The 25,947-nt window shown below is 39.8% G+C and overlaps 2 protein-coding genes across 2 annotated transcripts in view; both read right to left on the reverse strand.

Annotated features, from left to right (window-relative positions):
- Positions 1-4,259: 4,259 nt before the first annotated feature.
- RBMXL2 (RBMX like 2) lies at positions 4,260-6,148 on the reverse strand. The gene has a single exon (XM_067751789.1). The coding sequence runs from the start codon at positions 5,679-5,681 to the stop codon at positions 4,530-4,532; it is 1,152 nt and encodes a 383-aa protein (XP_067607890.1). The 5' UTR covers positions 5,682-6,148; the 3' UTR covers positions 4,260-4,529.
- Positions 5,768-25,947, reverse strand: part of NLRP14 (NLR family pyrin domain containing 14) — a 46,088-nt gene continuing 25,908 nt past the window's right edge. The window contains 3 exon segments of the mRNA XM_067751671.1: positions 5,768-5,981; positions 17,909-18,083; positions 20,130-20,167. Coding sequence (XP_067607772.1) covers positions 5,768-5,981; positions 17,909-18,083; positions 20,130-20,167 — 427 coding nt within the window.

The raw sequence follows: 25,947 nt of genomic DNA on the forward strand, positions 1-25,947 counted from the left end.
CACAGCAAAAGCAACACAGGCTAACTCTGCTTGGTGAGTTTGGGAATATGCCCCAAAGAGGAGGACACAGTTAACTGTCCCCAAAAAGGAAACTTCTCTGGGGGAATAGAAGGATAATCACATAACCTTTGAGGTAAAGGTTAAATGGGAGGCAGCAGGGACCCCACATAATCTTAAGGCTGAGAAATGTTAGAGAGGTCCCAGGTTGGAGAAATACAGGCAGAAAATTCTTTGCCATCTTACCTGTCCTGAGGCAATGGGAAAAGGGGAGCTATTGACCTATAGGACACAAGTCTCCCTCCAACACTCTAGGAGAACCCCAGAATTCAGGTTGCAATCAGAGATGGAAGATGTTAAGGCCTCACCTGATGGGGAAATATTCAGCAATGCTGTCAGTTGCCACATGGACAGTTTGGTTGCTTCTGGAACCCTGTTTTGGACAGAAGGAATGTGGAGAAGGGGTCTTAGGAATAGGCTGAGACAAGCTCAAGATAGAGAACATAAAGGTTTTGGTTATGAGATGCACATTCCTTAAATTATACCCAGGGAGTCAGTCCTGCAAAACACTTGATATGCGCTCGCTCGCGCGCTCTCTCTCTCTCTCTCTCTTTCTCTCTCTCATGAAAGTGATTATAAACAAGATCTCAACTGACTAGCTCTCTTGCTTATTTTCCTACAAAGATAGGTCTAATACATTAATTTCCATTGAGGAAATATTGGGTCTGTTATATACGTACATGAGAAATCCACAGCCATTGTAAGCTATGATCTCTTGAGCTCATTTAAGCTCTGGCTAAGTCTTTATTTCCAAATGTTTGCATGTCACTTTTAAAAAAATTATTAGTAGTTTCAATAGCCATGAGATTACTCCTTAGAAATAACAATTCTGTTAACTGGAAAAAGGTTTTCATCGCTATTGTACTCCAAAAAGAATATCAAAGGGAAAACTGTACTATCAGCTAAGATTTGGTTCTCAGATATAAAAGTTCTACCCTTGCGGTTATCGTGAGCTAGCCATGAGCACAGTCTAGAATAGGAGGGTTCTATGAATTGAGTCAGAATAAGGCGTCATCCACCCAGAGGGAACAAATCTGGGAGGGAGAATCACTGTCAAGGTAAGACAGTTTCAGAGTAATAGTTAACATTTTTTTGAGTAGCCATTATATTCTGGTGCTCACTGAGCTCTATTTTTCATATTAAAATTTGTATTATAAAGTATTTAGAAATTATACAATAAGAGATGCCAATGTGCAGACCATAGAAATTTTTTTTTTTTTTTTTTTTTTTGCGGTACGCGGGCCTCTCACTGTTGTGGCCTCTTCCGCTGCGGAGCACAGGCTCCACATGCGCAGGCTCAGCGGCCATGGCTCACGGGCCCAGCCGCTCCGCGGCATGTGGGATCTTCCCAGACCGGGGCATGAACCGGTGTCCCCTGCATCGGCAGGCGGACTCTCAACCACTGCGCCACCAGGGAAGCCCCAGACCATAGAAATTTAAGGTAACATTGTCATTTTTGCTTAAAATCCATCTCTTTTAAAGAGATAAAACATTACAAATTCAGCTAAAGCTTCTTGTGTATCACTCCAATCATATTTTTTATTTTTAGCACACCTATATTTACAGAATTTACCTTTTTCACCCAGCAAATATTTTGATATTTACCTATGTTGATACATGTGGATCTGGTTGATTCACATTAGCTTCTACATGGAACTTCACCGAAGAATGAATCTCAGTTGACCCTCTCCAGTAGGGTCTTTCTACCCTTTTAACATTCAAAAAGTGCTGTAAAGACCAATCCTGTGCATATCTCCTTGTGTACTTGTGCAAATTTCTCTAGGTCCTCTCCTTGAAGCAGATTTTCTGGGTCATTAAGGTATGTTCCCTCCAACTTTATTAGGCATTGCCAAGATTATTTCCAAAGTGATTGTGTCAATTTACACATCTATCAGAAAGGTATGAGTTCTTTTGCCCACTTTTTTCTTGGTATTTTTTCTTTCTTATTGTTTTCTAAGTATTCTTTTGGAAATTATTTCAATGCAAATAAATTGTTCCAATCTATGGTTTAATACTTCACTTTACCAGTGTCTTTTATCACAAAAAAAATCTTAATGTGGAAAAGTATAACATTTTCCTCCTAGGTTTGTGCTTTTTATCTTAAAAAGAAACTCTATACCTCAGTGTGATATATTTTATTTTCTTCTAAGTGTTTAAATTTCTTTCCTCTTCACATCACATTTATCTTCAAACCAGCTAGAATGTATTTTTGCGTATAGTATTAGGGAATCTCTTTTTGCAGAGATAGCCATTAAAAAAAGTCCATCCTTTCACCATTGTTTTAAAGCTATCTGTCATAATACCATGTTTTCATATACAGCTTGGCCTGTTTCTAGGCTGTTTTGGTCTATTGATCTGTCTCTATTTGCCTGTTGATGTCACACAGCTTTACTAAATTACTATAATTTTCTAATAAGTCTTGGTATCCAGTAGGGTAAGTTCTAATTTTTTTTTTTCAGAATTACTTTGCTCTTCTTGCTCTTTATTCTACCATATAAATTTTAGGATTAGCTAAATCTCCCATTAGTGTCTTTTAAAAAATCTATTTCTTAATAATTTGTTGGTAGTGAATGGGAACTATTAATTTTTTTTTCAGTTTTGTGGTTGATTGGCCAAATCTTTTATTTAGTATTCCATCGCTGATCAACACAAATATTTGATATTATTGGGGAAGAGGGGAGGGGTGCTGTGTGGCAAAAAAAAATCATGTAATTACACTTGAAGTTGTACTGATTTTCCAAATTAATCTGGCAAGGTTGAGAACGGTTATGATAAATTCTTCTGAACCATGACAAGACATGAATCTCCATTTATTTAGGCTTCTTTTATGTCCTTTAACAAAAATTAGCAATTCTTCCATTAAGGTCTTACACATTTTTGCCAGGTTAACTCGTGGATCTTTTTTTTTTGGTTGAGCTATTTCTTGCATTTGATCTTCTGGGCCACTATTGCAGCCTCTCCTGTAATTCACCTACTTTATTATTTTGTCAAAAAATCATGTTTTTAGAGTCATATATGTGAGTGTGTTACATTCAGGTCTCTTTAAGGACTTTTTGTTGTTGTTCAGGTGTTCATCTGTTTCTCTAGCAATTATAACACTGAACATGGATCCTAATATTTTGACCCGATCCGTCTTTGCTCGTTAGAGATCCTTGACTGTACAATTACCTTTCTTTCAGATAAACAGAGGAATTCACAGGAGCTAAATGGAAAAGGTGTTTCTTACCCTGTGCTTGGGGTGAAAAAAGGAGATTCTCATATTCTTGAGCCACTTTGGAGGAAGCCTCTGTGATCTTTGCTCAAGCCCTTCTCCCCACCATAAGAGTATAGACCACTCAACCCATGCCCTTGCCTTTTGTGGACAGGAGGACCTCATAACAGGCTGAGATCCTCAGATGTGAAATGCCAAGCTCTCAGAGATCCTCTGAGTTTCTGAGCTCTAATGATGCTTACTTTTGATTCTTCCACCCCTAGGGGAAGAATCCCAATTCTCCAATTCTCTAGAGCCAAGGGCAAGTAGCTTGCAGTTAGGAATCGAAGCTATCTGGATACCCAAATCCACCCTTGGTATATTTTCTACTTGTTTTTTAAAATTTGTTGGTGGTGAAAGGGAATGGTATTAATTGATTTTATGAGGGGCGTTTTGCAGTTTTGTGGCTGGTTGGCCAAATTTTTAATATAGTATTCCATCCTAGTTCAACACAAGAATGGTATTTTGGGGAGTAAGGGAATAGGAGATTCTGCAGATTTCCAAAGAATAAGAAAACAGGCAAAATGTGGCCAGCATTCTCCATTTGTTTTTTTAGACTTACTGAGTGAATAGAACTTTCTTTCGTTACATGTACAACTGATCTAAGTGGTTTTTGTTGTTGCTGTCGGCTGTTTGGTTTTTAATACGGTTAACACTGAGATTCACTTTGAAAGACACTTAGAAATCTTAGGAGTAAAACACACCAATCCCTCCCCCTCTCCCAAAAATCTAGTTGGTTTGAATGGACAGAATGACCGAATTTTCCATTTTAGGTGTGCAGAAAGATCTTTGTAAAAGATCTTAGAACTTTAGGCCTCATTTATCAGGTGAATTTAGAAGGAAGGAAGCCTTTAGGAGAATTTCTACTTGGAAATATAAGAAAACTAGTACGCAGGTTCAAGTCGTATACTTTTAAATGAACTTGTTGAAAGAAACGTTAACAATTCCAAAACGCAATCAAAACAAGTTTTAACTTTTTCCTCTCAAGAGTACAAAAAAAAAAAAATTATGGAGAGAAAGTTAACAGGAAATTCTTCAAACGTAAAAACAACTCTTCTTTGCGCTAGTCCTTAAGTAGTTACCATAGAACAGTCTCTACTTTTCGGCAGCTTCTTTGTAAAAACAACTCTTCTTTGCGCTAGTCCTTAAGTAGTTACCATAGAACAGTCTACTTTTCGGCAGCTTCTTTGAATGCAGATTTCGGTCCCAAGTCTCTTGGTGCTTAGTATCTGCTCCGGTCTCCCCCTCTCTCCGCACAGCTTCCCAGGCGGCCGCCGCCTAGTGGGGCCCTGCGGCCGGACCCGCTGTAGGACTCGCGCGGGGGCGGGCACCCCCTCTCCATGGACCGCAGCCTCCCGCGATCAGCTCTGCCTGCCCGGTCGCGGCCCCTCCAATAGCGCTCGCTCCGGCCGCCACCGTAAGCATCGGGCGGGCAGCCGCGGTACTCGTCGTAGCGGCCGCCGCCGTAAGATGGCGGGGGCCCCCGTGAAGGGGCGACGCTGCGCGGGTCCCCGTAGCTCTCGAAGGGGTCTCGGTAGGAGCCTCCGCTCGGGTGATACAGGTAGTCGCGGTCGCGCCCCCCGTAGCCGTCTCGCTCACCGTAGCCTCTCGATGGACAGTCGTCCCGGGCGCTGGAGTGGCCGTAGTCGCGGTAGGTGTACTCTCTGGGCGAGGGAGCAAAACCCCGGGGGTCGCGGGCGCTCGAGTAGTCGCGGCTCGACGAGTAGCTGTCACGGGGCGAGTAGCCCTCCTCCCGGGGTCCCAGGTAGGGGTCCCGGCGCGGGGGCGGCGGCTCCCGGCGCAGCGGGCCGGCATAGCCGTCTCGCCCCCGCGTGGCCGGGGGCCGCCCGTGTATTCCACCATTTCCGCTGCGGGCCGGGCCCGACGGCGCGGCCCTCTTCGGGGGCGGGCCGGCCCTGCGCGGCGGCGGCGGCCCGCGCTTCACAGGCAGCGGGGCCCGGGAGGACCGCAGGTAGAAGTCGCCCGCGTAGCCGCCGTCGTCCGCCGGCCCGCCCCGGGACTGGGGGCGCCGTGGGCCGCTGCCGCGGTCCCCGAGCAGGCCCCTCGGGCGGCTATGGGACGGCGGCGGGCCCCGCCGGCTGCTCTCGAACGCCGGCTTGGTGGCCTGGGCCACCTTTATGGCCTTACCATCCAGGGTCTTGCCGTTCATATCTCTGGCGGCGGCCTTGGCATCTGCCGGGCTTTCGAAGGTGACGAACGCGAAGCCCCTGGACTTGCTGGTTTCTCGATCTTTCATCAGGAGCACCTCGGTGAGGCAGCCATACTTGCCAAACGTGGCCTCGAGGATTTTCTCGTCGGTTTCGAGGTTGAGCCCGCCAATGAAGAGTTTCCCCGGGCGGTCCACTTCCACCATGTCTGCGGGTCGGGTGGTCAGTGGCGTGGGCGGCGAAGTCGAGGCACGGGTCTTGGCTTCCGAGCCCCGCTGGCCGAAGGCGGCTCCTACCGGTTGGGCGGCGCGTCGTCGCGGAAACCCCGGAACCACAAGTCGGCTGCGCAGGCGGAATGCTCCGGTTTGTGCCTCTCGGGTCTAGTTCCCGCCGCCTGGCTGGCTCTTGCTGGTTGTGATTGGTTGGTGGTGCGGGGAGGGCCGTCCCGCCGGCAACGAGGCAAGTCGGCGGTTTTGTGACTTTTTTCACACTCGTTTACCTTTGGCCTGAATTCTTTCAGTCACTCCTGAAAAAAAGTTTTTCCCATTGCTCTTAATGAGAGGAATTTTAATGCGTTCCAATCCACGTTACCTAAAACCATATTCAAACAGAAAAAGTAGTTGAAAAAAATGGAATAATAATTTTAAAGTTTTAAAATGCAGTTTCTACGTAAAATGTGTTAAGAATAAGATGTTTTGCGTTGCCAATGGGAAAGAGAGAAAATGATAAGTGGAGGGTTCTTTGGTGGTATAGGAAGAAGAGGGAGTCATTCTTTGGATGTGCCATCTTTCCCTCCTGCACCGTTTTCTTGCATTTTTCAACCTTCAAAGGACTCAGTTATGTAGTATTGAAACTGCCCTTTAAGATAAATATTGAACGGAAAGTCACCTGAGGGACAAAATAAAGGCAAATGTGACAGCACTAGGACACTCGCCAAAGTAGCACCTAAGCAAGCATAGGACACTAAAGACTTTACCGCTTCATCGCGAAAGAAAGGCGCACCTCAGGAAAACAAAACATTTTGGGTTCATTCTAACGAATTACACAGTTCAGATTTGTTCCTCACGATATTCTCTGAATGGAAATAAGTATGAAAAGTAAATTGGTGAACTATCTTCACCCAAGATAGTAATGTCTAAAGCCACTTTTTTTTTTAATATTTACTTTGTGTGGGAGTGTGTATATATATATATTATGTGTTACATTTTTTTATTGCAATAGCCATATAATCTTGAAAAGGGTACTGCAAGGAGGCATTTTTATGATGTTTCTGATTTTAATGGGTACTCTTTTAAGGCTTTGAGAGTTTTTTAGCATGCATAAATGGAAGTTAAAGTATAAATGCATCCCATCAGTTCATGTGAGGAATTGCAGTAACAAATTTTTATTATTAAAATCATTATTATATTTCTAAGGTAAACTTACCTGTTGGGATGTATTCATTTTTAAATATATTAACGAATTTTGTTTGCTCATACTTAGAAATTTTACATTTCTGGGCATAAAGGGTATTAGCCAATAATTTTCTTCCCCATACCTAGCTGGGGAGATTTTTGCCCAAATTTCTTTTAGTTTTCAGTCTATTCAGATTTTTAAAAATTTCTTCTTGACTTGGTCTTTGTAGGATATACTTTTTTCTAAAAGTTATCCATCTTTGTTTAATTTGAAAATTTATTTTATCAATAGCCTGTCCGGTTTTGCTTTCTTTTTTTGTGACCAGTCTTGCCAGAAGTTTTTTATCTTTTCAAAGAACTACACTTTTTCTTTGCTGATCCTCTGTTTTGATTTTATTTGCTGCTACTGTCTTTTTTCCTTTCCATAATTCTTTGGATTTACAATTTGTATTATTTTCATTCTAGATTTTTAGGTAAGACACTTAGCGCATTAAGAGTTTCAAAAAACATTTCTTCTGATTGTTATATCTAAGTTTAAATTTTACTCTCCATGTACTAGTTAACAGCATGCCCTGAGCTGTGATACATGGTTATTTTCACTGTTGTTCAGTTCCTAACATTTTCTCATTTTCATCATTTCTTGACTCATGAATTATAAAGAAGTATGTTTTAAAAATTTCAAACATATGGATATTTTTGGTTTTCTAACATGCTCTATATGATATCCATACGTTGGTATTTGCTGAAACTTGCTTTACGACCTGAAGTATATGTGTGCTTGTGTGTGTGTTGTGTGTCTAATAGTCCACGTATGCTTGAGAAGAAAGTATATTCTCTAAATATTGGGGTAGAATTCTTTCCTTATATAGTGATGTTCAAGTCTTCCTCATCCTAACTTATTTTTTATTTGATAGAGTTGTTGAGAACTGTTTTAAACTCCCATAATTGTGGATTTATTAATTTCTCTTTATTTTTATGTCCATTTTTGCCTCATGTAACTTAAGATTATATTGTTAAATGCATGAAGATTGAGAATTGCTATGTATTTCTGGTGAATGATTTTATTATGTAATGATCCTCATTATTTATAATATTTTTTTACCTTAATTTGTTTTGTCTGACACTCATGTAGCTCAATATTTTTCAGAATTTTTTCTGCCAGCTTATTGTGTGCCGTCTGTTAACCATGCCTTTCTTGCCTCTTTTTTCCATCTTTCCTGCCATCTCTGGTATCACATGATTTGACTATTCCTTTCTTTTTCCTCTAACAATATGGAAGAAGTTATGTTTTCTATATCTATTCCTTGAATGATTACCTTTAATGTTTTTATTGAGGGCTAACTTATAAACACAAAATTTACAAGTTTATGTATAAAATCTTAAATTTACTGCTTAATTAATTTTTACATATGTGTACATCCATGTAAACATGGATGACCCACATCAAGATCTATAACATTTCCATCACCCCCAATTGTTCCCTCATGCCCCTTTCAAAATAATACCTTTCGCTCAGAGGTAACCACTTTTCTGACTTACATAAGCATAATTTTGTTTTGCTTGTTCTTTGACTTTATATAAATGGAATCATATAGAATGAACTCTTCTGTGTCTGGCACTCAGTATATTTTTGAGATTCATCCATGTATTGTACACACCAGTAATTGCACTTTTTCTTTGATTTTTTAGTCGTTGTATGACTATACCAAAATATTTTTTTTTCCATTTTTCTGTTGATGGACATAGTAGCTTGTTGGGGAATGATTCCTTTTTCCTCCAGTTACCACAATGCCCTCTCCCCATATAATCAGTCCCAGATCCCACAATACATCCAGAATCCATTCACTTAACTACTTCTGCACTACAATCACCTTCATACCAACTACCTATGTCCCTTAGCTGGACACCTGCTGGGGACACAAAGTCTTATGAGTGGGTAAAATGGTCAACAGTCCCAAGGGTCTGGGACTCCTTGACAAGGGAGCCTCATGTCCCTTGTCAAGTATCAAAACCCATTGGTGATCTGTACCCGGAGCTGCAATTAGATTGAGAGAATATAGAAATGTAAGGGTTGATAGAATTTAAGTGGAGGTTTGGATGAGAATTGGAATGTTTAAACAGGCTTTACGTGAAATGATAGGGTCTCTTTGTCTCTTTTACCTGAGTGTATTATGTGGATGGATATTGTATCTGACTGAGGAATGTTTCCCCTACCTACTGTTGTAAAACACAAGACAGAAATTGCTCCTTAAGCAGCATTAATAGGACATGCTAAATGGGAACAAGTAAGATTGCCTGAACACAAACGATGCGACCAACAAGGAATTAATTTCCAAAATATAAAAACAGCTCATACAGCTTAATATAAAAAAAATAAACAACCAAATCAAAAAATGGACAGAAGACCTAAATAGACATTTCTCCAAAGCAGACATACAATGGCCAACAGGCACATGAAAAGATGCTCAACATCCCTAATTATTAGAGAAATGTAAATCAAAACTACAGTGAGGTACCACCTCAAACCAGAAGAATAGCCATCTTCAAAATTCTACAAATAATAAATGCTGGAGAGGGTGTGGAGAAAAGGGAACCCTCCTACACTGATGGTGGGAATGTAAATTGGTGCAGTCAATATGGAAAACAGTATGGAGGTTCCTTAAAAAACTAAGGTTACCATATGATCCAGCTATCCCACTCCTGGGCATATATCCAGAGAAAACTCTAATTAAAAAAGATATGTGCACCCCAATGTTCATTGCAGCACTCTTTACAATAGCCAAGACATGGAAGCAGTCTAAATGTCCATTGACAGATGAATGGATGTGGCATATCTTCATACACACACACACACACACACACACACACACACACACACACTGGAATATTACTCAGCCATAAAAAGAATGAAATAATGCCATTTGCAGCAACATGGATGGACCCAGGGATTATCATACTAAGTGAACTAAGTCAGACAGAGAAAGACAAATATCATATGACATCACTTATATGTGGAATCTTAAAAAATGATAAAATGAACTATTTACAAAACAGAAATAGACTCACAGACATAGAAAACAAACTTATGGTTACCAAAGGGGAAAAGGGGGAGGGATAAACTAGGAGTTTAGGATTAACAGATACACACTACTATATATAAAATAAACAACAAGGACCCACTGTGCAGCACAGGGAACTATCAATATCTTGTAATAACCTATAATAGAAAAAAATCTGAAAAAGAATATATATATATATATATATACACACACACATATAGACATACATATATATCTGATTTACTTTGCTGTACACCTGAAACTAACACAACACTGTAAATCAACTATACTTCAATTAAAATTTCTTTTCACAAAAGATTGCCTGAGCCCACACAGTATAGAATAAAACCTTGAATGCTGGTATGAGTGAATCCTCTGTACCAGAGACCTATGTGAAGTATAAACAGGTTTATAGCAAAAGCTTGTGAACACTCCACAGTAGTGACTCCTGGGACTTGGACTAGAGAATTTCCATTTGAGGGGCAATTAGTAGCTTGCTATTGAACATTAATTGCAACTGTCCCTATAACTGAAGGACAAAAAAAATAATCTTCTCACCTCGCACCCATTAGTATGGTTACTATCAAAAAAAAAAAAAAAAGAAAGAAAAAAAACAGAAAATAACATGTTGGGGAGGATGTGCAGAAACTGGAACACTTGTGCACCTACTGGTAGGAATGTAAAATGGTGCAGCCACTATGGGAAACAGGGTGGTGGTTTTTCAAAAAATTAAAAACAGAAGTACCAGATGATCCAGCAGTCTACTTCTAGGTATGTATAAAAAAGAATTGAAAGCAGGGTCTCAGATGTTTTATACCCATGTTCATAGCCACATTATTCACAATAGCCAAGAGGTGGAAGCAACTCGTGTCCATTGCCAGATTAGTGGATAAACAAAACGTAGTATATATGTACAGTGTAATATTATTCAGACTTAAAAGGGAAGGAAATGCTGACACCTGCTACAATGTGGATGAACTTGGAGGACATTATGCTAATTATTTAAAATAAGCCATTCACAAAAAAGACAAATACCGTATGGTGATTTCACTTATAAAAGGTGTCCTAGAATAGTCAAGTTCATAGAAACAGAAAGTGGAGCAGCGGTTGACAGGGGTGGAGGGAGGGAGAAATGAGGAGCTATTGCTTAATTGGTATAGAATTTCAGTTCTTCCAGATGAAAAAGTTCTAGGGATTTGTTGCACAACAATGTGAATATACTTAACACTACTGAACTGCACATTTAAGAATAGTTAAGATGGTAAACTTCATGTTATGTGTATTTAAGCACAACTAAAAATTTTGTAAATAAAAAATAAATAATAATCTTAAAACCTGAAGTATCAGTGACGTCTTGGGTGAGGTCAGAAAAACATGTTCATGGAGAGGGCAGTGGCCAGTAGAGTTCCATAATAAAATGGAAATGGTTTGTATAGGAATATGTTATCAGAGGAATGCAGAGTTACTCAGTGGATTCACAAGCAGGTGTACTCTTTTCTCCAAGGACTGACTATGGAAACACATGAGGGAACTGCCAGAGTCTATTCTATGGATAGTGCCCTGTAAACAGCTTTTCAGCTGACCAAAAAAGAGCTGCTTCATTTATGGATGGCAGTTCCAAGGTGAACGGACCGCATCCTGTTGGGAAGGTTACCATATTGTTCGAAGAAGGTAAAAACCAATTAGTTCAGCAGGACTTTTTGGTCCTCCTTTTGAGTAGGAATCCAATGTAATAATGAAAAAAAAAAACCCAGTCAGTTCAGTGAGCTGAATTATATTGTTTACCTAGCAAATGACAGAAGAAATGAACGATGATAAAAAGCCCCTATGTTTGAGCTTTTACTGACTCCTCGGTGGTGTCCAATGGCCTGGCCTTAAGGGAATGGAAAACTGGCCTAATAAAGGGATGCCCCTATGAGGCATGGCCATATTGGAATCACTATGAGAATTTGAGGGATGCATTACAGTAGGACATGGTGATGCCCGTAGGAAGAAGTGACTAGCAGGTTCACAAGGTGGTTGGAACTGACTAATGGATATCCTGGTGTGCTTGGTTGAGGAGGCCACCTGGGTGCATAATATGAGTGGCACTGAGGGACTACAGCAATACAGAGATGGACTCAGTCTAGACATACTCCTCCTGCACCTCTGAAGCATAAACTGCCACTAAGAACTGTTTTGTTTGCCAAAAGAAAAAGAAAAAAAGAAAAAAGACAGAGCCTGCAGATGGGCTGTTTCAGATACCTTGGAGGCGGAAAGACTGTGAACATAGCAAGTGGCAAGTGAGTCAGATGCTGATATCCAAGGGGTCTTGACAAGAATAGATCCTGACTCTGGTGTAGACTTTGCTTACTCAGAGACAGATGCAAATGCTCAGAGTACTATAAAAGAACAGGACAGAAAATATTATACCAATGTGGATCACCAAGTGACATTTCTTCAGACCAAGGTACATACTTTACACCCCATAGTGTAAAGGGATGGGCAGAGAGATATCCTGCTCAGAGTAATAGTTTGATAGACAGTTGGAATTGGGAATTAAAGCATCAGTTGTCTAAAAGGCAGGTAGATACAGGCGTGAGGGGCTCTCTTACCTTCATGAGTGTGTGCTCACACTCAACATGAGCGGGTGCTCACACTCAACATGAGCGGAGCTAAGGGAGTGTCCTCACTAACTAGAGTCCTCTTTTTCTTTTCTCCCTTATGGATATGGGGTGTAGGAGGATACTAGTATGACTGTGCAGTCCTTCCCACATGGAAGATGACTGATGAGCATAACTTTTTCTTTCCTTCCCACCTCACCTCACCTTTCTTTTCCTTACATAATGGTCACAGAATCAGGGCTGCCACTACAAGTCCCAGAAGGAGGGATGATACCCAAGCAAGAAACTATAAATTTTTATGTCAGAATTCCTAAGGACCTGATGGAGTGGATTGTCCCTTTACCCTTTTTGGCAAAACTGGCATTAACAGTGAATGCAGCTATATTGTCTAATGGTAAAAACGGCCATGGGTTCTGTGTCTACATAACCCTACTCTAAATGAATGGGAGGTACTTTCTACAGGAGTACTGCGGTCTGCAACCTAGAGCAGCATAGCGGGTGCCACGCTCCCTTCCAAAAGTGGAAAAGTTTGGGTATAAATGGAGAGGGGGAGGGTAAAGGAATGAATAAATGGGTTACATGAAGAGGGACACCCAAAATTACATTAACACTCTGAAAGCGGCTCAAAGCAAGAGATGATATTATCTCTTAGCTCGATGAGAACACATGCCTGAAAGAACGGAGCTACACAGTGCAGAGGCCACGCCTGCTTTTGGAACCTGCCAAGATCAAATGGAAGCCTGCAAACCTGGGTGGCCTTATCCTGGGAGATCTTTCATACAATATGAAGACGGACTGGACTGAATGGAACTCTGGGAATGTGCCAGTCTCTTTTGACTTTCATTTTCCAAGTTATATCTACCATAATGCAATATGGTCTTACACTTACATTGTTGTTAAAATGATAATACTGATATTGATAGTCAAATGTACTTGGAAATTGAGTTAAAAGCCTCCTATTTCTTTTTTATTTTTTAGTAAAATTTTTTTTTTTTTTTTGCAGTACCCAGGCCTCTCACTGTTGTGGCCTCTCCCATTGCGGAGCACAGGCTCCGGACGTGCAGGCTCAGCGGCCATGGCTCACGGGTCCAGCCGCTCCGCAGCATGTGGGATCTTCCCGGACCAGGGCACGAACCCATGTCCCCTGCATCGGCAGGCGGACTCTCAACCACTGCGCCACCAGGGAAGCCCAAAAAGCCTCCTATTTCTATTCTACACTGACTCCTCCAAATGTTGCTGTATCTGTTAAGGTCAGACAGATATGATCTTTTTGCTATAAGGAATCCATTGTCAAAGACCAGGGGGTAGCCTATGGTACAACAAAAAACATTTATTTGGTCTTTGTCTAAAACCCTTGCAATTTCCTGAGTGATAGGAGTGTCTTTTATTGTCCATAATGAGACCCTTTCCACCACACCTGAGGAAACTCCTAACGGGGCACCTAGAGAGCTACAGGTTGGGGCCTGGTCACCAGAGGAACCAGCCATGAGATTAGAGGGTTAGAACCTGATCTCTGGGAAGGGGGCTGAAGATTGAATTCAATCACCAATGGCCAATGATTTAATCAATCCTGCCTATGAAATGAAACCCCATGTAAAAACTCTAAACAACAGAGTTCAGGGAACGTCTGGGTTGGTGAACACAGGATGTGCTGGGAGGATCACGCACTCGGAAGGGGAACAGAAGCTCTGTGAATCTGCTCCTCCCCACTCGCAACTTGCTCTTCATCTGGTTGTTCATTTGTATCCTTTATAATAAACTATCATCATAAGTATAGCACTTTCCTTAGTTCTGTGAGTCATACTAGAGAATTATAGAACCTGAGGGGGATTGTGGGAATTCCCAAATTGGTAGTTGGCCTGGAATCTATTGTGGTAATCAGGGAGAGATGGTATGTCATTTCCCAACAACAGTCCTCAATTCTCTGACACCAACTGGGTGTCCCATAATTCAACTCATTGCTGACACTATGTACCTAGAGTTAGCACAGACTGTGCAGCTTAAGGCCTCAGTTCCAACAAAACTGCTCTCACTTCAGAGGCCAGCTGCAAATGGGATCCCCAAATTTCTGCCTGGCCAACTACAGAGCAACTACAATGAAGAGGTTCTGACATACATGGTCTTTGTAAATTCTACACTCGTGGTCTGGGCCGCTCATTTTGAAATATTTTAAAGTAATAATTACAATATCTGAAATTATAAAAAGGCATTAAATAGATGAGTATTTTGTGTGTTTACCCACTGTTCCCCACGTACCCATGAAAAAGAATGTCTCATACTATTTTTCAATCCTTGTACAACTACTGTCAGCAAGCTGTAGTAGATTTGAATGATGAATGAAGGTACGAATACCAGTGAACAAGGAAGGGTCCACCAAAGGAGCTAGAACCAGGTAGGGGGGTGGGGGCATTCCCTATGGAGTCTTTCACTGGCTACACTGGCACCAGTATCCTCCAAGAGAGTAACTGGGCCAGGGTACCCTAGATGGAGACTTAGGGGGCAGAGGAGCTCCAAGATGAAAAAATGTATTACCATCAGGGAATAGAGATGACATTTCAAGAAAAATAAAAAAGAATAACACTCCTCACTCTAAAAATTAAAAACAAAAAAAAATCTCTGCAAAGGGCTATGCCCTGACAAGGATGAGTTGCAGAACACGAGGAATCGTCTTGAAGGTCCCTATCTCCTCAGGGTAGAAATCCCTAAATCAATTGAATGAGATCCCCGTCCTTCCTACTAGGAAGGTCAGGGGAATTTCTCTGAAAGCAGCACCAGCGCCTGTAGCCTGGGCCCCTGAATCTGTCCCCAGTATCTTCAGGGACTGAGTTCTGATCCAACCATCCAGACACACAGAGTGATCTCACGACTCTATACCATGCCCCAAACTCCTTGACAGTGAGGAGGGAGCTTCCCAGTTAGTCTGAAGCTTGGGCACCCTCTCTTTTTCTTCTTAATTTTTAAAATTGTGGTAAAATACACTTAACATAGAATTTACCACCTTAAGCATTTTTAGATACACAGTTCAATAGATGTGATGTTGTGATTTATAATAAATATATATTTTTGTCTTGGTCCATGGTTCCTGGCTCACAGCTCCTAAAACCCTTGGAATTTCCTAAGCAATGAGAGCAATGGGAAATATTTAATATTTGGTTTTTGTCATGGGTTTCTGAAATAGTTCCAGAGCCATAAAGGTGAAAGGAATGTCTTGTTATTCATAACAAGCCCCCTTCTACCACACTTGGGTTTATGTTAATGAGACAACAGTGAACCAGAGAACTTATTGAACTTAGGTTGTGGTGAGGAAGACAGACAGAAAGAAATAAAATAAGGAAATCTTTGTGTTAGTGCTAGGAAAGGAAGGAACACCGATGCATTGTTAGGAAAAGGGGAGAGGGTGGTACTTACAATAGAGCACTCAACCTCCCGGAGGAGATATTTAAAGGATGGTCCACAGCCAGATCTATGAAGAGTGGAAGAGCAGAGTAGGCAACTGCACAAAGGACCAGTGGTGAGACACTTGGAGCATACAAGGAATTGGGAAGAAATTACATTGTTTAGTGAGAGGGGAGAGTGACATATTGGAAAGCTGAACCAAATTATGCAGCCTTTTGAATACGAAGAATTTGGTCCAGCTCTAGTAACGTTCACTTACTCTCTCATTCAAAGAATATTTCTTGAACATCTGATATTAAGGCAGGTATTGTACTAAGTGAGAGAGATTCTGAGGTGATGACAAACAGTAAAGGGGGCTGTTGAATTAAAAAATTAATTACATCTGAAAGACAAAAGTACTAACAATAGTCTTTCTTCCCTCTGTTGCTATAAAGGAACCTGTTCATTTTCACCCTTTCCTCTGCTCTTAAAGAAGGATATTTATTTTCTGGTAGAGGTTCTGTGATGATCTACAAAATAAAGAAATGAAGACTAAGGAAGGAAAAGAAAAATATTAGAAGGAACGATATATGCATAAGAAAACACACAAAATGATAAACTGAAAGTTTAGGGTGTTACTCTGTTTGAAAGTAATGTTGTCAAAGGTTTACATTGTGTTTAGGGGACAAAAGATGAGGCTGAATGTAATCACTAGGGGTGGAAGGAGGGGGAAAAGAGACTTCAATATGGTTTTTGTTTTGTTTTTAAAGAAAACTACATTGAAAGTAGTGTAGACAATATAGAGTAGAATGCAGTATGATGAGAAACCAGGAGACCAGACAGGAAATCATGACCTTAAAGAAACCGTAGCAGGAGACTAGAAAGAGGAATCTTTTCAACCTAGTTATCCATTATAATTTTCTCTTTCACTCTTAAATGTGCTTATGATACAAGGTATGATATGTGTTTTTTTCCTACACCATGAAGCAATGAACTCCATTCGCCTCAGACAACGACCTGGTGTACCACAAATTTAACTCAGTTCTGACACTATCTACCTGGAGATAGCATCAGATCCAATAGGTTAAAGGCTCAGTCCCACAAGACTGCCCCCACATCAGATGCCAGTCATAAGTCCAAGTTGCTACCTGTGTGTCTGACCAACTGGCTATAAACCCGAGGACCTCAGACCCCTTCCTGAGGTTCAGTTAATTTTCTGCAGTGGCTCACGGAACTCAGGAAAGTAATTTACTTACTAGATTACTGGTTTATTACAAACGACAGTAAAGAACACGAATGAAGAGCCAGATGAAGAGATACATAGGGCTATAGGTCCTGCACAGCAGGAGCTTCTGTCCCCAAGGAGTTGGAGGCCTGGCAGGTGGATGCGTTCTGGTTACCATCCTGGAAGTTCTCCAGATCCCTCCCTTTTGGGTTTTTATGGAGGCTCCTTTGTATAGGCATGATTGATTAAACCACTGGCCATTGGTGACTGAGTCAACCTCTACACCTACCCCCTCATCCCTGATTACAGGAGGTGTGATTGAAAGTTCCAACCCTTTAACTGGTTGGTGCCCCTGGCCACCAGCTCCACCATCCATAAGGGGTTTCCCACTGTCACCTCAGAAACAACTCAGGTGTGGCTGAAAGGGCTTGTTATGGATTACCCTTTTCACCTGTATGGCTCTGAAGCTATTTCAGAAACTGAGGACAAAAGATGAAATATTAGAACAAAAGATGCTCCCATTGTTCTTATCAATGAGGAAATTCTAAGGGTTTTGGGAGCCGTGAGCCAGGAACTGTGGAAAAAGACTAAAATTTATTTTATTATAAATCACAGTATCACAGTAGGGTATAGATGGTTGTCCTTCAGACCTTCTCCCTCCTCCTTCAACCCAAAGTTCATTTTCTCCCCAGCTAAGAATAAAGAATGTTAGTGAGACATAAATCTTTTTTTGGCCTCCATGTTATAGATAACTCCAAGTGTGAAAATACTAAATACCTGCCAACATCACAGAACCTGTAACCGATAGTAACAGGACGAAATCCCAAATCCTTTGATTTCAGATCCACTTGAGGTGTGGAACACGACTTGATGCCAGGAGCAACCCTCACTTGTGACAACCAAAATGTCCCCTTGGTGGCCAAATCACCAACCAGAGTTGAGATCCACTGTTCTAAGAGGTGAGCATTGTTAAGAAAAATCATCCAAAACTTAAAAATAGGTAAAAGGGGCTTCCCTGGTGGCGCAGTGGTTGAGAGTCCGCCTGCCGATGCAGGGGACGCGGGTTCGTGCCCCGGTCCGGGAACATCCCACATGCTGCGGAGCGGCTGGGCCCGTGAGCCATGGCCGCTGAGCCTGCGCGTCCGGAGCCTGTGCTCCGCGATGGGAGAGGCCACGGCGGTGAGAGGCCCGTACCGCAAAAAAAAAAAAAAAAAAAAAAAAAAATTGGCAAAAGGTATTACTGGTATTACTGAGTGTCCTTTCACTGTAGTTCTAGGCATTGTCTAGCAGGCCGGGGATTATCTGATTTTCTAGGGGTGTGTATCTTTATGTCAGATTAGTTAAACAAGGAGGCCAATAGACTGAGGTGGTTCTAATACCTTAGGGCCTACTAAACAAACCAAAACAGAAACCTATACATGCCTCAAGGTTAAGAAATCGAAACCTAAGGACAACCAATCACAGCCAACTAGGCTTTTCCAGATAAGGAAAATGCTTAAGCTTTAGCCAGTCAAATAATTTTCCAGTTTTGCGTCTGCCTCTTCTCTATAAAAGCCTTTCCCTTAGCTCCTGTCCGGTGGAGTGCTCCTAAACATTTCTGGTTTGGCACTGCCGTATTTAGTTTTTTCTTTAAATAAACTCTTAAAATTTTTGATTTGCCTCTGCTTATGTTTTAACAGTTCTCTGACTCTCAATTCTATTGATCAGAAGATTCACAACTTTGTAAGGGTAAAGATTATCTTACAGAGACCTGATAGCAATGCAAATAATTCTTGTCCTCGATCAGTGCAAATTTCCTCTGTGATGGAAAAGATAATCCCAAAGTTTATCATTTACTGCCTTGTAGGACATTAATCAGTTTTGTATTTACCTTAGAATGTTATTCTAACTTTAAAAAAAAATGCCTTTCATTCTACAAACAAATGCTGGAGAGAGTGTGGAGAAAAGGGAACCTTCCTACACCGTTGCTGGGAATGTAAATTGGTACAGTCACTATGGAGAACAGAATGTAGGCTCCTTAAAAAACTAAAAATAGATTTACTATATGATCCTGCAATCCCACTCCTGGGCATATATCCAGAGAAACCTATACTTCAAAAAGATACTTGCACTCCAATGTTCAGTGCAGCACTATTCACAGTAGCCAAGACATGGAAGCAACCTAAGTGTCCATCAACAGATGAATAGATAAAGAAGATGTGGTACATATATACAATGGAATATTAGTCATAAAAAAAGAATGAAATAATGCCATTTGCAGCAACATAGATGGACCTAGAGATTATCATATTAAGTGAAGTAAGTCAGACAAATATCATATGATATCACTTATATGTGGAATCTAAAAAAAATTGATACAAATGAACTTATTTACAAAATAGAAACAGACTCACAGGCTTCGCAAACAAACTTATGGTTACCAAAGGGGAAAGGTGGAGGGGAGGGATAAAGTAGGAGGTTGGGATTAACATATATACACTACTGTATATAAAATAGATAATCAAAGAGGACCTACTGTAATAGCACAGGAGACTCTACTCAATACTCTGTAATAACCTATATGGGAAAAGAATCTGGAAAAGAATAGATATATTTATAACTGAATCACTTTGCTATACACCTGAAATTAACACAACATTGTAAATCAACTATACTCCAAAATAAAATTTAAAAATTTTTAAATGCTCTTCATGATGGATATATAAACACTTGTTCGTCAAATGCTTTGTAAAGCTGCATCTCACTGGTTCCCTTACTAATGAATTGATAATATTCTTTGACAAGAGTTCATTTTGCATTTGTATAACCAAAGGGCCATGATTTAGAAAGATCCATGATTTGAAATCCTCAAAAATTATTTAACTGCATCACTGGATCCACAATGGACGAATTAGAGTCTTTGGAAGACATTTTAAACTAAAGCAGGGGAATAAAAGAGATCTTTTCCCCTTGGTTGCTAAGCTGAAAGCATGTGAGCTCAAAGCTGCCTGTGACATACCTCTACCACATTTACCCAATACCATAGCCTCAAAATATCTAAAGGAAAATTTTAAAGAACTATAAGAAAATAAACTTTTCCATCATATTAAAAGATGTAAAGAAAATGTTCTCAATAATTTATAGATTGAGCAACAAAAATTAGTACAAGATGAGCTGAACTGCATAATTAAAAAGCTTGATTTAATGGATATATACACATGTACACACACTCAGTCATGGGAAAATACATATTCTTTTCAAGCACACATAGAAAATTGATTACATACTAGGCCATGAATTATATCTTAACTAATTTCAAACAACATTTTCACATTATCTGAACTCTGTTAGGTTAAAAACAATAACAAAAAGGTAACTTTAAAAATGGCTCTCATGCAACTCAATAGAAAGAAAACAAACAACCCAATCCAAAAATGGGCAGAAGACCTAAATAGACATTTCTCCAAACAAGATATACAGATTGCCAACAAACACATGAAAGGATGCTCAACATCACTGATCATTAGAGAAATGCAAATCAAAACTACAATGAGATATCATCTCACACCAGTCAGAATGGTCATCATCAAAAAATCTACAAACAAGAAGTGCTGGAGAGGGTGTGGAGAAAAGGGAACCCTCTTGCACTGTTGTTGGGAATATAAATTGATACAGCCACTATGGAGAACAATATGGAGGTTCCTTAAAAAACTAAAAATAGAACTACCATTCAACCCAGAAATCCCACTACTGGGCATATACCCTGAGAAAACCATAATTCAAAGAGTCATGTACCACCATGTTCACTGCAGCTCTATTTACAACAGCCAAGACATGGAAGCAATCTAAATGTCCATCATCGGATGAATGGATAAAGATGTGGCACATATATACAATGGACTATTACTCAGCCATAAAAAGAAACGAAACTGAGTTATTTGTAGTGAGGTGGATGGACCTAGAGTCTGTCATACAGAGTGAAGTAAGTCAGAAAGAGAAAAACAAATACCATATGCTAACACATATATATGGAATCTTAAAAAAAAAAAAAAAAGGTCATGAAGAACCTAGGGGCAGGACAGGAATAAAGACACAGATGTAGAGAATGGACTTGAGGACACGGGGAGGGGGAAGGGTAAGCTGGGACGAAGTGAGAGAGTGGCATGGACATACATGCACTACCTAATGTAAAATAGCTAGCTAGTGGGAAGCAGCTGCATAGCACAGGGAGATGAGCTCGGTGCTTTGTGACCACCTAGAGGGGTGGGATAGGGAGGGTGGGAGGGAAGGAGATGCAAGAGGGAGGAGATATGGGGAAATATGTATATGTATAGCTGATTCACTTTGTTATAAAGCAGAAACTAACACACCATTGTAAAGCAATTATACTCCAATAAAGATGTTAAAAAAATGCCTAAGTTTGGAAATGTACAAGCACACTTCTGTGTGACATGTGGGTCACAGAAAAAAAAAATTCATGTAAATCAAAATATTTGGACATGAATGCTAATTAAAATATTCCATATACTGGATGGACTTGGAGGGTATTATGCTTAGTGAAAAAAGTCAGAGAGAGAAAGACAGATACTGTATGATATCACTTATACGTAAAATCTAAAAAATAAAACTAGTGAATATAACTAAAAAGAAAGAGACTCAAAGATACAGAGAACAGAGTAGTGGTTATCAGTGGGGAGAGAGAGAAGAAGGGAGGGGCAATATAGGGGCAGGATATTAAGACGTACAAACTACTATGTATAAAATAAATAAGCTACAAGGATATATTGTACAACAGTATAGCCAATTATTTTATAACAACTATAAATGAAGTATAACCTTTAAAAATAGTGAATCACTATGTTGTACACTTGCAACTTATATAATGTTGTAAATCAACTGTACTTCAATAAACAAAAAAGACTCCATGGTCAAGCATGGGAATTCAGCTAAAATGTAAATAGAAGGGAATTTATATTCTTAATGCTTGTAATAAAAGAAAAGGTTGGAAGTCAATAAGAATCTAACTTGAGAAGTTATCAGGCTTCCCTGGTGGCGCAGTGGTGGAGAGTCTGCCTGCCGATGCAGGGGACACGGGTTCGTGCCCTGGTCCTGGAGATCCCACATGCCGCGGGAGAGGCCACAACAGTGAGAGACCCGTGTAACGCAAAAAAAAAAAAAAGAAGTTAGCATACTGACAAAAAATTCAAAGATAACAGAAATGATAAAATAAGAATTTACAAAATAAATTTATAAAATGAAAACAGACAAAATGTAAAGAATCAACAAATCCAACATTTGTTTTGACCACCCTATTTGATTCTTTGACTATCCTATTTGACTCCTTAACTACACTATTTATTGATAAAATTGCAAACCATCCCTAACACAGAGCTCTGTTTAGGATGAGGGGAGTGGTTTGCCTGATGCACAAATTTGAGAAGATGCCAAAAAAATTCAGTAATCAAGATAAATAATATTTTAGGGAATATTTTTAAAATCAAAATTAGTGCAAAAATATCCATGATAACCAAATATTAAAAATTTAAATAAAGACAGTGTCTGACCCTGAACTTGCACAACCCTGAGAATAAGTGCCTCACTTGCCTCACCCTAATCCTGGTCATGGGTTACCTGATAGCAGTGATACCAGGCATGTTTTCAAAATGTAAGTGGCATTGCTTCTAGTATATTGTTAGCTCAGGGTAAACAGTCCTTATGTTATGGAAGTACCTGACCAAAAAGACTAAATTTTATTAAATGCCTTTTCAACATATAATATATTAAGGTGGTTATTTGGTCTTTCTCCATCAGTCAACTAATACTTGTCCTCTCTTGTACTTCTGTTATAAATCATAAGAATCATGGTATATTTTAACTGTTAGAATTAATTTTCAAATATATTTGATCTTTGCATATATATTCATAAGTGACATTCAATTGTAAATTTATCTCTGTAAGTTCTATTATCAAAGTTTTTCTAACCTTATAAAATGAAATGGAAAAGTTATCTTCCTCTGTAATGCTCTGAAATTTAGTTTAAAAAGCAAAAGAATTTTCCTTTATCTGAAAATCTGTTAGAAATCCCCTTGATAGGAAGCATGTATTGGGAATTCCCTGGGAGTCCAGTGGTTAGGACTTGGTGCTTTCACTGCCATGGGCCGGAGTTCAATCGCTGGTCCAACCCTGGTCAGGGAACTAAGATCCCACAAGCTGCTCACAAAATGAAGCATTTATCGGGCTTCCCTGGTGGCACAGTGGTTGAGAGTCCGCCTGCCGATGCAGGGGACACGGGTTCGTGCCCCATTCCGGGAAGATCCCACATGCCACAGAGTGGTTGGGTCCATGAGCCATGGCCACTGAGCCTGCACGTCCGGAGCCTGTGCTCCATGACGCGAGAGGCCACAACAGTGAGAGGCCTGCGTACTGAAAAAAAAAAAAAAAAAAAATATATATATATATATATATATATATATATATATATGGAGCAACATAAGTAGATTTTAGAAATATGGTATTGAGTGTTAAAAGGCAAGATATACAATAACCAAGACATGGAAACAACCTAAATGTCCATCAACAGAGGAATGGATAAAGAAGATGTGGTACATATATACAATGGAATATTATTCGGCCATAAAAAAGAATGAAATAATGCCATTTGCAGCAACATGGTTGGACCAGAGATTATCACACTAAGTGAAGTAAGTCAGAAAGAGAAAGAAATACCATATGATATCACTTATATGTGGAATCTAAAATATGACACAAATGAACTTACCTACAAAAGAGAAACCTACTCACAGACATGGAGAACAGTCTTTGGTTGCCAAGGGGGAGGGGAAGTGGGGGACGGTTGGATTGGAAGTTTGGGACTAGCAGGTCCAAACTATTATATATAGAATGGATAAACAACAAGGTCCTAACTGTATAGCACAGGGAACTATATTCAATATACTGTGATAAACCACAATGAAAAATAACATGAAAAAGAAATTTTTTAATATATTTTTTTAAATGTCCTGTGTATTTTAAAGAAATTAAGGGGAAAAAAGGTAAGGTATATAAATGGCACCATGCCATTTATGCAAAAATTTCATACCTCTAAAAATAACATTGCATCTTTTATAAGGTACATATAGTTCTATGGCATATTTCAAACACATTAGGTAAGTTGCCTATAAGTGAGAAGGGGACATGGTTAATGGATATAAATTACCCAACTAATCAACCAACCAATAGTTGACAGAAGGCCCTTGCATAAACCAAAGACAATATAATACCATGAACTGGATCCATGGAACAGAATAGAGAGCCCAGAAATAAACCCACACACCTACAGTCAATTAATCTTCGACAAAGGGGGCAAGAATATAAAATGAGAAAAAGATGGTCTTTTCAGCAAGTGGTGCTGGGAAAGTTGGACAGCTGTATGTAAATCGATGAAGTTAGAACATATCCTCACACCATGCACAAAGATAGACTCAAAATAGCTTAAAGACTTAAATATATAAAAGACATCATAAAACTCCTAGAAGAGATCATAGGCAAAACATTCTCTGACATAAATCGTACCAATGTTTTCTTAGGTCGATCTCCCAAGGCAATAGAAATAAAAACAAAAATAAACAAATGGGACCTAATCAAACTTACAAGCTCTTGCACAGCAAAGGAAACCATAAAAAAATGAAAAGACAACCTATGGAATGGGAGAAAATATTTGCAAACGATGTGACCAACAAGGGCTTAATTGCAAAAATATACAAACAGCTCATACAACTCAACAACAAAAAAATAAACAACCCAGTCGAAAAATGGGCAGAAGACCTGAATAGACATCTGTCCAAAGAAGACATACAGATGGCCAATAGGCACATGAAAAGATGCTCATCATGGCTAATTATTAGAGAAATGCAAATCAAAACTACAGTGAGGTTCCACCTCACACTAGTCAGAATGGCCATCATTAGAAACTCTACAAATAACAAATGCTGAAGAGAGTGTGGAGAAAAGGGAAGCCTCCTGTGCTGTTGGTTTGGGAGTGTAAATTGGTGAGCTACTATGAAAAACAGTAGAGAGGGTCCTCAGAAAACTAAAAATAGAATTACCATATGATCCAGCAATCCCACTCCTGGGCATATATCCAGACAAAACTATAATTCAAAAAGATACATGTACCCCTATGTTCATAGTAGCACTATTTACAATAGCCAAGACATGGAAGCAACCTAAATGTCCATCGACAGATGAATGGATAAAGAAGATGTGGTATATATACACAATGGAATACTACTCAGCCATAAAAGAGGATGAAATAATGCCATTTGAAGCAACACGGATGGACCTAGAGATTGTCATACTAAGTGAAGTAAGTCAGAAAGACAAGTACCATATGATATCACTTATATGCAGAATCTAAAATATGGCACAAATTAACCTATCTACAAAATAGAAAGAGACTCACAGACATAGAGAACAGACTTGTGGTTGCCAAGGGGGAGGGAGGCTGGGAGAGGGATGGACTGGGAGTTCTGGGTTAGTATATGCAAATTATTACATATAGAATGGATAAACAACAACGTCCTACTGTATAGCACAGGGAACTATATTCCGTATCCTGGGATAAATCATAATGGAAAAGAACACAAAAAGGAATGCATATATGTGTATAACTGAGTCACTTTGTTGTACTGCAGAAATTAATACAACACTGCAAATCAACTATATTTCAATAAAAAAATAAATTAAAAAAATATATACATAATACCATGAACTGATGAAGTATGTTAAACTCAACCTTTCGGACCTGATGATCCCCCCTACCAACTAATTTTAATTTT

The sequence above is a fragment of the Pseudorca crassidens genome, chromosome 9, assembly GCF_039906515.1.
Source record: "Pseudorca crassidens isolate mPseCra1 chromosome 9, mPseCra1.hap1, whole genome shotgun sequence".
In the NCBI taxonomy this organism is placed as follows: domain Eukaryota; kingdom Metazoa; phylum Chordata; class Mammalia; order Artiodactyla; family Delphinidae; genus Pseudorca; species Pseudorca crassidens.

Excerpts from the sequence above, each read along its gene's own strand:
- RBMXL2 (XM_067751789.1), bottom strand. The coding sequence starts at position 5,681 with ATGGTGGAAGTGGACCGCCCGGGGAAACTCTTCATTGGCGGGCTCAAC.